General features: G+C 45.1%; 1 protein-coding gene across 6 annotated transcripts in view; it reads right to left on the bottom strand.

Annotated features, from left to right (window-relative positions):
• Positions 1-266: 266 nt before the first annotated feature.
• SLC31A1 (solute carrier family 31 member 1) overlaps positions 267-13074 on the bottom strand; it is a 58901-nt gene continuing 46093 nt past the window's right edge. For 4 of the 6 annotated variants that reach the window (XM_081896634.1, XM_081896635.1, XM_081896636.1 and 1 more), the window contains exons 2-5: positions 4549-4726; positions 3631-3703; positions 2984-3152; positions 267-1473 (exon numbers count right to left, since the gene is read on the bottom strand). In XM_081896634.1, coding sequence (XP_081752760.1) covers positions 1272-1473; positions 2984-3152; positions 3631-3703; positions 4549-4726 — 622 coding nt within the window. In that variant the 3' untranslated portion in view covers positions 267-1271. Of the gene's footprint in view, positions 1474-2983; positions 3153-3630; positions 3704-4548; positions 4727-11231; positions 11381-13074 lie in introns of those variants that run through there. The other 2 variants (XM_081896638.1, XM_081896637.1) reach the window with 2 other exon arrangements.

The raw sequence follows: 13074 nt of genomic DNA, 5'->3' as shown, positions 1-13074 counted from the left end.
CTCCCTGGCAACTCCTGTGCTGGTCTTTATCTTAAAGGGGCTGGGAAATAGACAAAAGCCATTGCAGAAATGTACCAGGAGGCGAGAAACCCACCCACCACTCCTTCCTCAAAAAAGAACAACAGATAGATCGCTGGAGCAGAAACTGCCTAAAGATTTCCCAACTCCAGCCAGGTCTGAGGGAGTTCCAATCTTGTGGATCAATATGCAAACCGTTTGTATAAGACAGACACTCTTCCTACCCAAAAGTCGAAACGAAGCCAGTGTTTTGTTCCATCAGTTTATTTAAAATAGAACTTGCTACTTTGAAAACTGGTTTCATTTGCATTCATTTTTGCACATCCCATCGTTAAATCAGCAGGTCCCAGTTGCACATGAGCTATGTGTTGTTCTTAGCAGTTGGCCTATTACCCTTGGCTGATGTGTAGAGGCCCACTGCTGTTCTGAAAAGCAGGTGCTGCAGCAGTTCCTGGACCAGAGGCAACAGGCTGCCCAAAACCAGGGGGGCATAAACTGCTTGGCTTGGGGGTTTGGGAGAAGAGCACAATACTAGACTCAAACATTGAGGAGACAGGTGATCAAGAGCCTCCAAGCAATAGGCACAGGCCTCTATTATATTACCAGAAAGAAGTACTGGCACAATGACTGAAGCTCTCTGTACATTTCTGCTACCACTGATTTGAGTAAAAAATAACAATAGAGCATATGCTACTTAAAAGTATTATTAAAAGAATGTGGAATAATTTTCCTGTCAGCTTGCCAGCTACTTTCAATCATGGTACAGTCTAAAAACAAAAAAGTACAATCAAGCACACTAATTGTATCTAGCATATAAAGCCAACCATCCTAAGCAGGCTATCTTAGCTGGCGATCAGCACTCTTTCCACCAGTCAGGAGCATAGCTGTCAACTTTCAGATTTGAAAATACGGGATCAGCAGCCTCAACAATAAAAGATCAGCAGCCTCACCTGTCCCGGGAACAGTCTACGGGATATCTAACAATCCGGAATAGCAGTGGGAAGTGGCGCTGGAATAAGGGAATTTCCCGCAAAAAAGGGGAAGGTTGACAGCTATGGTCAGGAGCCCATGTTTATTGGGAAGGAGGGGGAAATGGGGGGAGGGGGGAGTGAGAGGCACAGGTTTTATCCCCAGAGAGTTTGGGGGAGGGAAGCATCACATGGGATGTTCTTGGCCTGGTTTCCAGTAAGACTGGGGCTGCACCTGGTCCCTGCCAGAGGCTGTAGGGAAAGGCCTGGACCCGTTGCCTGGTGTTAATGGCAATGCTCCGTGATATCCACCACCACAGCCTTCTTCCAGCTGAAGAGGAAGTAGCCTGTCCCAGCGCCTGCTGCCACGGCAATGCAGAGGTAGCCATTGTAGGTCATGAAGATAAGCATAAGGAAGTAGCTGACCACCACCTGGACGATGTGCAGTGCAGTCTGGAAAAGGTGAGGGAAGCTCAGCATCTGTTGCCTGACCAATTAGAAAGAAAAAGAGAGAGAGAAAGGAAACATTCAGTACATGCTGGGTGGATGGGCAAGGACTGACTACGAATGGCAGACTTTGGAGCCAGAAAGGGTTAAGATCTATAAATGACCTACGAACTGAAGCAACAACGTGTAATAAGAAAGAATTAAATTGACACTTCTCTCACACATCTAGCATAGAATGGCTCCCCGCCCCCCTGTTAGAGAAGGAGCAGCCCACTTTAGTTCCTGACACAACAAGGCTGAAACCAGCAGGGTGGAAGTTCAGCAGGAATAAATGTGAAGTCCTGCATTTAGGGAAACACACAAAATATGGTTGCAAGCATAGCATGTGGGAGACTGGTGTGGCTGCAGCATACGTGAAAAGGATCTAGGTAACTTGGTGGATCACAAGCTAAACTTGAAGGGTGGTATAGAAACAACAACAACAACACTAGAGTAACACAATCTTAGGCTGCAAAGCATCCAGAACATGAAAAATAACAGCTCATTCTATTCTGCATTGGTCAAGCCTTGGGTTCCACATTTTAAGACACACATTGACAAACTGGAGCATGCCCAGAGGAGGGCAGCCAGGATGGTAAGGTGTCTAGAAACCAAGCCTTATGAGGAATGGTTGAAAGAACTGGGAATGTTCAGCCTAAATGTGAGAAGATTAAGGAGAGGCATCATAGCCAACTTCAAATATCTGAAGTGCCGTCACACAAAAGATGGAGTGGGCTTGATTCCTATTGCGCCAGAGGACAGGATGAGAACAAGAGTGGATTGGGAAACAGAGTGTAAGACTTGAGTTTGGGAGACCAGGGGTTCAAATCCTCACTTAGTCACAAAGCTAACTAGGTGACCTTGGGTCAGTCCCTGTCTCTCAGGGTTGTTGTGGGGAGGGAGAAGACCATGTATGCCAAACCTTGAGCTCTTTGGAAGAAAAGGCAAGAAATAAATGTAGCAAACAAGAATTAGTGGGCAGGAAGCAGGTTTTGGGGTAAATGTTTGAGAGGGGTTGTATCCAATTAGGTTATACCCAAAGGAGACCCACTGAAATTAATGAGCCTAAGTTAGATGCGTCCATCAACGGGTGCTCTGAGTCGGATGGCTAACATTGGATATAACCTGGTGGAATAGTCTGCCTCAAGAGGTGGTGGACTTTTCTTTGTGGAAGGTATTTAAAACCATCTGCCATGGATGCTGAAGCTGCAACCTGCACCGTGGATCCTGCTTTCTTTCATCTCTGATTCTACAGCAGCCTTCCCCAACCTGGTATCCTCTACAGATAATTTTGGACTCCTGACTCCCGTCAGACCCAGGCAGCACAACCCCAGTGGTCAGGGCTGATGGAAGATGAAGTCCAAAGCATATGGAGGGCACCAGGCTGAAAAAAGTTGCTTTGTGAGATACCACAAGTACTGTGAGTTAGGTCAGAAAGGACCATGAACTGGCTATGCCCCAGTTGGGTTTCCCATGTTAAAGTCCCCTGTAGATAGAAAGAGTGTGCATACCCAACTGTTTTGTGTGTTTCCATCAAGACTGTGCCATTTGGTCCAGGAACTGGCATGGAGTTGTAGCGGATGCTGACTTGCGACTTCCGGAGGAGGCTCTCTCGGGCAATCTTCAGGCCTTCGTAGAACATGGCCAGGAGGAAAATGGCCACGAATGCACCAGCCATTTCTAGCAGAGTGAGAAGGAGGAAAGTTCCTGGATCTATTCCATGCTGGGATATCAGCACTCCAGTTAAGGCAGGTAAAGCACTCAAGTGACAGTACAATCTGATTGGCTGAGGTTGTTACTCAGCAACATTGATTCCAGCATTAAGTTATTCAGAAGGACCACATGTGATAAACCACTGAGCTATGGCCCACCCCCATTGTTAACATTTCCAAGGAGGTCTGGATAATGGAGCAAGTCTTGAAGTTGATCTACCACACATAAATCAGTAAATCTAACAGTTCCCAAACTCTCTCCCCCATCTCCCCTGCCTTAGAACCACTTGAAAATTGCTGAGGGTCTTAGCAGATTATTTGATGTTTTTCCCTGCCTGTTGCTGCACTGTATTCAGTCCAACATCCCCCACTCCTCCACCAGACTGTGCTTTGGGCAACAGATACTTTGATCCATCTTAGTGGCACCTAGTAAATCACTCACTCACCTCCAGCAGTGTTGATGACAAGCCCGGAAAACAGCAAAGGCACATTGTTATAACTAAAGTGGAAGGTCATATCCTGCACAAGAAACAAGGAGTCCATTTAATGCCACAATGGAGCTTTGTGAGTGGCAGGGTCTTTGGGCATCACAGTTTCAAACAGGTTGCATGGGACTAGAACCACAGAGACTGCAAATTCATTGGAGTGGCACCCTACTCACCCAGCCCCACCCCACTGCCTCTCTCTTTACCAGCATGATCCGAGGGTAGTGAATGTGTGCATGTGAGAAAAGAGAGTGGTCAACATTTGCTCTCTCCAGTCACCATTTGCAGTCAGCAGCTGAATTCCCACTTCATGAGATGGAAGGAGGCTCATCTCAGTAACACTTGCAGTTCCACTAAGGTTTGAAGACCCTCTGAAATTACCGGTACCTGTCAATCATTCAACATCACCCTGTTGTCAGGTGACCCAACTTCAAAGCTGACTTTTGTGTGGCTTGCTGCAAGCGCCAATCAGCAAGCCCTGCTTCAGGCAGGGATCACCTTCACCATAAAGTCACTGATCAGGATGCCACAGGGCTTGCTGTTGGTGTTGATCAGCACCTTGCTTAAAGTTTGGTGGGGCCACAAACAGGCCATGTGACTGGGAGTTGGCACCTACAGAGTTGAAGAGTCCCAGTGGGATGTGCGTGAAGTTGCTTCTCTCTGTCTTTCTGGATCTGGACAGATTTTTAGTAGATCTGGTGACGTTGCTGATATACCCTATCATTCAGAAAGCAGGAGTCAAATCCTATTTCTGCAAGGTTCAGGTGCACAAGCAGGACACCTCTGCCTGCCCTACACCTGACATCCAATGTGGAGGCCTGGCAGACCAAATTCGTCACACAGCTTCTGCACCAGAGGTATCGCTTGAGCTCTACTCACCATCATCATCATCATCCCTCCATCATGTATATGCCCCGATGTTGTCATGGCATGATGGTGTGCATGAGGATCTGGGGTGGGCGTTGTTGAGCTATTCATATCATGGCCCATGTGCGCCATGTGATGGTTGGACATTTTGACCCCCAAGGAAATAGAGGGCAGGGGATGCTGTAGAAGCCTGGAAGACACACACAAAATAGAAGAAATTAAGAAGAAAGTACCTCTAGAGGAAGAGGCATGCCTGTAGCTAATCTTAAGAAACTTGGCCCTTAGACCAAGCCTATGGATATTCTACATAAACACTGGAATGTTCATTACTCTTTGTTTTTTTTTCAGAAAATCAAGTTTCCAGACCTCATAAGGATATGGAAATCAGTTCTGGAAGATTGCACAATGCAAGAACAGCTAACATGTATATACAGAAGTGCATTCATTAAAAGTGCTTTTTATTTATATTCCATCATTTCCCCCCTCTGCTCCACTGTATCTCACAACCACTCTGAGGTTAGGCTGAAAGCTGGTGAGTGGCCCAAAGTCACCTGCAGCAGTTGTCTTCAACCTTTACAGACCTGGGACCCAAATTTAACTCAAGCATACATTTGGGGACCCAGTTCTTTTTCTCCCCCCCCCCATATGGTGATGCTGCTACAGCCTACTTTAGATCAGGCCATGAACCAGTAGTGGCTCGGTTCAGGGGTGGCTCGTGGGTCGGTTAAACGACCCCCATGGGCCTTAGGTTGCCGACCCCTGACCAATACTATAATGGACAGAGCAGTACAAGGCTATCCCATTCAGCTCTCCCAGCTGTGAAGGGCAATGAGCCCATGGAAGAGTCCCTTAGCAGCTTGGCAGAAGGAACTGGCATTTAAGGACTGGAGAAGGAAGGGGTGCCGGAGGGTACATAAAAGCATGTAGCAGGCCAGGAACTATTCCATAATAATTTCCAAGGCTGCCATAGACATAGTAGAGCAAACATGGGGCTGCCCCACCAAACTCAGTCTACCCTCTGCCAGCCCCAGCCTGCCTCATTACTTACATCTAGCCCAGACTCCTCCTCTTAGTCTCAGTGTTGCCCTTGTAGAACTCAGCAGGTGGGAGAACGCTGGACTAAAATTCACTCTGCCTATCAGTGATTCAGGCTCCACCTACTGATGTTCTTCATAACATTGGCCCACCAGGCCCAATGAGCACCATCCTACACTGCACAGACACATAGAGGACTAAAGGGAACCTGGTCACCTTGTATCCAGACCCACAATTCTATGACGCAACAGGGAGCAGGAATAAGCAAAAATGGACATGCTTTTTATCAAATATCTGCTTGGGAACTGCAGGAGCTATCCACAAATATCTACAAAGATAACTTTGTTGTCACAGGTTTAATTGTGCTACAGCCCTATTTTAAATTACATCAACTCAAAAGTCAAATGCATGGAAACTTTCCCCTCTAATTGGCAACTGGACATTTTTATGGGGAACAGATCTCTACAGTCACATTAGGTGAAGGTGTTGTCCAGCAGCAGAAAAGGACATCGGCTGCCCCCAGCCATCTAGTCCCCGTTGCCAGAGCAACAGCCTCCCCCATGTCTTCATAATTGAATGAAGCGGGAGATGGTTAAGTGCTCAGAAGGCTGGATTGAAATCTTTTTAATCTCATTGCCACGGATAATCAAATAGTCTCCGGGGAAAGAGAGAGAAAATGTGGCTGCCCAACATTCAAGGTGTAGCTGTTTCCACAGGAGGAAAAGTGGTAAGAAATCCAAGCAAGGAGATGTTTAAACGTTTACCATATAATGATCCAAACCATATAGTAGTTTGGAACTGTAAAGAAGGTACTTTACATGTACTGTGGCTGGGGAGTGGCTGGGGAGGCCCAGCCAGATGGGCGGGGTATAAATAATAAATTATTATGATTATGATTATGATTATGATTATTATTATTACTGTAAGAAAGCTAGTAATGATTAACACTGGACACAAACTCCTGTCCCCCACTTTTCTCAGAGTCAGGAAAACTCAGCTAGATAAGGGGGATTTATGGTTTATAATGCCATGGCACTTCCAAGGAGTAACATATTTGGGGAGTGGGGCAGGAAGAGAGCCATGTCCTTTCTCAAAGGAGCTCACAGCCTAAATTTCAACAGAGAGGGAAGAAGGAAGAGTCAAGAATAACAAGGAATGAATATTATCAAACTCTACCACATGTAGGCTTTGTTTCAATTGGGGATGAGGACTTTCAGGGAATAAAGCAGAAGATTGACTCCAAGGAAAGTTATGAAGGAAGAAATGGATTGGTCATGCCAGCGATTTTATATGTGTAAACCAGGAATGGGGAACCAGATAGTGGGCATCCCACTATCTTCCTGAGTTTTCCTCTTGAGATATGTTGTGAACTGCTCTGAGACCTCCGGGTATAGGACGGTGTATAAGTTGAATAAATAATAAAAATAATAATATGTCAGGCACCTGCCACCTGTACTTTCCAGAAACAATTGAAGACTGTTTGTTTTCATATTTGTTTCAACAAGAGGAAAAGGTCTCTGCCTAGGTGTTCATCCTGTGTTGATTTTAAACCTATACATAGTTGTTCTACTGCTTTTAAAATTATTTAAACCGGTTTTAAGAATGTGTCTACAAATCACCTTGCAACGTTAATCCACAGATTAATAAATAAATACTTACCTGTAGCACTCTAGATGCTGTTGGACTACAGCTCTTACCATCCCTGTCTATTAAGTTGATGGGGAGTCCAATAACATCAGTAGGGCCACAGAACCCCTATGCATGGGGCAAACCAAGCAGTCTCCCAAGTAGGGCAAAAACAGGGCGGAAGCTATGGTAAAAGGTTGGAATGTTATAGGATCCAACCCAGCTCTGAATGACTTCCAATATGGTGATGGCAGCAGCAGTAGTAGTGAGGCCCTCGGTCCCACCACCCTCACAGTCATGCTTGGTACAAACGTGGGAAACGGCATCCTCGGTGTCTGCTCCCAGACTTTGGAACTCCCTCCCTAGAGAAGCTGGACTGGCTCTCTCCTTGCTGTCCTTCTGCCAGCAGGTGATGACCTTCTTGTTCCAACAGGCTCGGGGGAATCGACTGCTTTTAATGAAAGGTCTGGTGCTGTGCTGTTTTTATTGCAAATATTGATATGGTTTTAATAGATTTTATATATGTATACATTTTTTATTTTATTGTTTAGTTGTTTTTAATTATGGTCTTTTCTATGTTTTTAACCCTTCTTGTTATTTATCTGTAAGTTGCCTTGCGTAACGTCAGGCAAAAAGGTGGGTATCAAATAAGAATATACAAGAATAATAGTAAGTAACTTAAGCTGATGTGTGGCGAGAGCCTCTTTCCTGCCCCACAAACATGCCAAGGCCCACACCTTACACACCAATACCAGATGCTCAGAGATTTTCCAGCCATTGCAAAAGGAGATCCCTGCACAACATAGCCAGTCAAGTGCAATAGCAGAGCTGCAGCCCCCAAAGCAAAGTGTGCGGTTCTTTGACAGGAAGCCAGTGGCTCAGCCTGAAAGCACCTTATTGTCTGCCACAGGCAGGACTCCCAAGCAGCCTGGGCAGCCCAAATGAATCCTGGCAGCTGAATCTCAGGGCAGGGAGGGGCTCCACCTCTCGGCACTGTGTCTGCTCTGCACATTAGCATAAATGATGAAAAAGCATGAAGATCAAGAGCTGAATGTGTTCCAGTGCTAGGCAACCTCCTCCGCTACAAGCGCACACCATGTACTCACATGCATATTAAAGGGCTGTGTATAGTTCCAAGTTTGCAACTTTCAATATAGAAACTGGTCCTTGAAAGGCTGTAGCCTGGTGCAGAGCACACACTTTACATGCAAAGGATCTCATAGAGCCATTGAGCTTGAAGGAATCTCTAGTCTAACACTTCGTAAATGTAGTACTACATACAGGGAGTCTGATAGATGTCCATCAAACCTCCGCTTACAGTCTGTCTCACTGCCCAACAGATTGTAACATCAGGGTTTTTCCTAGTGTTTATGTCAGAGACGGGAAACTAGTCTACAGCTGTTATTGGACTACAATGCTCATCATCCCTGGTTACTGTCTGGGCTGGAAGGGGCTGGTGGGAACTGGAGACCAACACTACCCAGAGTGCCAGAGGTTTCCCATCCCCAGTCTAAATAATTTTTCTTCCAATTTGAACCCACTAGTTCAGATTTATTCTCTCTGAATTTTGTCAACATATAAGTGGTATTTTGGAGCCAATGTAGTTATGTTTGACATGTCCCACTGACCTTTTTTTGTAAAAAAAAAAAAGAAAAGAAAGAACCAAATTCGAGGTTCTGCTCCTTGTCCCATTTGGGAAAATCAGCTACAAAGGTACCCATGACAGAGCCTTTTCTTTCATTTATTGAAAACTTTGTTTCAATGGTGCTTTGGATGTCGCTACATGACTTTTAACTTCTTTTTTAGATTCAGTTTTACCTGCCTGAGTCTTAAAAATATTCCTTTTTTATGAAGATTATTTATGCTTTTACAACACAAATCCCAGGCACGTAAGCCCTAGGAGGCAAAAGATTGCAGCCTTAATATCTTTTTTCCCTTCATTTTGTAGCATGATTTTTGCATGTGCACACAAACAAAGGGGGGAAGTGTGGGGTAAATATTATTATTAATTGCATTTATTCACTACTTTCTACAAAAAATGTCTCAGAAGCAACTTACAAAAATATAAAAATATCCAACAGGTCAAAAATCATTTAAAACAATGGGTTGCACTCAATTAAGTTGGGTAGACCCGCTGAGATTAATAAACCTAAGTTAGGCATCTCCATTAATTTCAATTGGTCTACTCTGGATGGTGCCCTGCACACCTCCTTCTGGTAACTCCTGCAGCCAAGCTGGTATTACTTTGCGTTCCTTTGGACAACATCAGCAAGACTGAGAGGTGATTCTTATTGTCTGGGCAGCCCAGGATCTCCATATACACTGCCCGGGCTTACACCGTGGAGAGGTCACTTTGGTGCTGCTAACACAGCGGTTTGACTTTACCCGCAGAGATGAACTCAGTTGTCTCTTGAGATAGACAGATACCAACAACAACTCCTGGCAGATCTTGGAGAGCTTGTAGCTCGAGTGAATTGGACTGAAATAGTCACAGTGTCTGGAGTTCAAAGATTTTATTAATGCAAAAGCAGGTTTATCTTGGCAGGAACAGTTTACAGGACCAGTAGAGGAGGCAGAGAGAGAGAGAGAGAGAGAGAGAGAGAGAGAGAGAGAGAGAGAGAGAGAGAGAGAGAGAGAGAGAGAGAGAGAGAATAGCAAATATCTTGCCTCAACAAGTTGGGAGAGAGAAAACAAAATGGCTCAGCTTGTAGGGGCAGAATTAACTTAGAGAGGATACAGGCAAGTGCTGGCTAGATTGCTGGACAAACAGTGCCCTCGTGTAACAAAGGACCTAGAACCTCAGAATAATTAAATGTATTTGCTTTTTTCACACTAAGTGTGATCTAAATTAAAACCAAAAACTTGAGCAAACAGGCTCAGCGCCCCAAAGCTGACAATGTTGGCACCAGGCCAAAACCAATCAAATATCCAGTGGACAAAGTGTCCTGCTCAGATCTCACTCCTTCCTCAGGACCGGCAGAATCACAACAAGTTTTTTTTAAAAAATTAAATAAATTTTGCTTATCTTATACAGGACGTGTAAACCACCTAAAGCACCCCCCCCCCACACACACACTTCAATAGCAAAACTGCAGGGGAGTTAGAAAACCTGTTTTACAACACAGCCCATCAGCTGTTCAAACGGGAAAAGTCCTACTGGGTCTAAGGAAACACTTGGGCGAGTCTAAGTAGGGCTTTGGATTTCAGCCGACAATGCACAGCTGTAAAAATAGATTTGAACCAAAACCCTTAAGATAAAAATAATAATAATTGAGTGGCTAACAAGCTTTACTGCAATGGTTAATCCAATAGTTAACAGCAAAATCTCTTAAATCAAAACACTACACTGCTAAGGAGATTATAGCACCAGGAAGCTTCCCTCCTCCAACATGTACATGTTCAAGGAAGCACAAATCAAAACGATTTTCCCTCTCACCCAACACTTACAGGTGCAGAGCACTTACAAATGCAGAATACAATATATTTTTTTTAATTCAACACACACATATCCCTCTGCCCTTTAATCACTGCCCTCAGGTTTTCCCAGAAGAACAAGAGTTAAACATCACACTTCTTGGGTTTCCATTGTGACCAGGTTGTTCAACACACACATAACCTTTTCCCTCCCCACCAGATCCCAGGTTTGGAAAAATAGCAGCCGTCCAATGAGGCAGATAACAAATGGTTTGCCACACTGGGATGTTCCCATCTTGCAGCAATTCCACTCGAACAGACAATGGTTGTTAGGAACGCTCTCCAGATTGTAGTGAGATACAGCCACTATTTCTGGTGCTCTGATCCATCCCATAAGCAGACAGCAGATAGTCCACAGCTCAGACATACATATGTAAATTATTCCCCTTCTATCTCCCAGGACAAATGATATAAACTTCAAACAAATGCTGGGGAGCATCTAATTAGCCCTGTCTCCTTGTTAACCGGAAAAGATTCCCTGCTACACATGCAGAGTTAACAGCCAATACATACAGGTGAGGCAGAAGCTGGCAGGTAAACACAGTGTTAGGGATTCTTACCTCTGAGCCAAGCTCTTTTCAGACTAACCTTTTGCCCGCTAAAGGGAGATGAGGGACCCCAGAGCTGTTTATTCACACACTCTCTTGCCAACTGCAATGGATACTCTTAATCTCAACATCATAAGACCAGAATGCTGCTCCCAGTTTATTCAATTTCCTGACATCCTTTTGCAAATATTAACCACTTCCTCTCCAAAGTAAATACTACCACATTTCAAGCCCTGAACCTCAGCAGTTTGCAAAAAGGAGTTGTTGAAGGGAAGAATATTTATGGAAAGAGCCACAACAGGATTCGATCCAAGTGTTTGCCCACACTTCCACAAATATTCAGAGAAATGGCAAGCAAAGAGCTGTTGAATTTTATATCCAGACACACACAACTCATACATTCAGTCTCCTCCTCTTCTTCTTTTTAAAAACAAACAAACAAACAAACAACCTCATTATCTCGCTCCTTCCTTCCCCTTATCACTGCCTCTGTTTGGTTGTAAACCTTTGCTCTCTCTGCTTACGCTGCTCTTCCCTGCCCCCTCCCTGAGTTGCATTATTTTTGGGTTGCAAACCAGGCTCATTTGACACACAGGCTGATTTATGGCTTATGGTTTACTGGGTCTGTGACTGAATAATAAAATATGTATCGGTGGCTTATGACAAACTATGTACAACACCATGTCCATTGCCCAGGGTGGTGGCAGGCTATATTACTAGGAGAACACATATGGAGAGATGATGGAGCAGCCATATTTATTTATTCATAGGACTGCAATGTTCATGGGTAAAATAGAAGAATGGGAGGCTCTGCTTTGCTCCCTCAAAGGAGTTCACGGCTAAGGGGAAGCTGAATCTTGTCTCACCTTCCGTCCTATCCTGACTGAAAACTATAATCAAGCTAGGCTGGGGAGATAAGTGGCAGGGTACATGAAAGGTCAGAATAGGGAGAGGTTTGGAAGGGAGATGCAGGTCTGGGCTTGAGCCAAATTTTTCTTGGGGGATATATTTGGTGCAGAATTTCAGGATGCTCAAGTGTCATGGAATATGGGGAGAGGGGAGACATCTCACCAAGAAATTCTCCAAGGGACCTCTCTAAACCCTTTTTTCACATTATTTCACTTCCTATTTTCACTGCCGCCTTGGCACTTTTTGGGTAGGGAAAAATTATCTCACTGGCTATGTCATCCAGGCAATCAACGATCATATAACCAATATGACAACAACATCATGGCAACAGATTTGGTTCTGCAATAGCATCATTAAACCAAATCAAAGTGAGGCCAATGCTTCCCACCCTCAAACCAAATGGAGAAAAATTTTGCCCTATATTCCAGTGCCCCCACCTCAAATACTTATTGCTGCATTTGTGAATGTGAGTATATACAGTACCGTATTTTTCCGTGTATTGGACGAGGTTTTTTGACTCAAAAATAACGTCAAAAAACTGGGGTTGTCCAATACATGGATAGTGGATGGGGGGGGGGAGAGAAGTGGCGTGCTGCCAGCCAGCTTGTTGGCGGGAGCGCAGCTTCCCCCGATGCCACAGCAAGCAGGGAGCGACCTGGGGGGTGTTTCCTGCCTGCAGCTACATGGGGGCCGGAGAAGCTGCGCACCACCAGCCAGCTCGTTGGAGGGAGTGCAGCTTCCCCCGCTGCCGCTGCGTGCGGCAGGCGCTCCCTGGATTGTTTCCCACAAGCAGCAGCACTGGAGCGCAATGGCTGATGGGAGCGCAAATTCACCATGCTGCTGCGCATGGGAAACTAGGAAGTGTTTCCTGCCCCCGGCTGCGTGGGGGGAGAGGCTCAACAACTTTGGGCCATCTCCCCTCATTTTCCTAAAATTGAGTCCCCTA

This window comes from Podarcis melisellensis, assembly GCF_964234715.1.
Source record: "Podarcis melisellensis genome assembly, chromosome: Z".
Taxonomy (NCBI): domain Eukaryota; kingdom Metazoa; phylum Chordata; class Lepidosauria; order Squamata; family Lacertidae; genus Podarcis; species Podarcis melisellensis.
The sequence above is the reverse complement of the archived record's forward strand: the minus strand, read 5'-3'. Positions and strand labels throughout refer to the sequence as shown.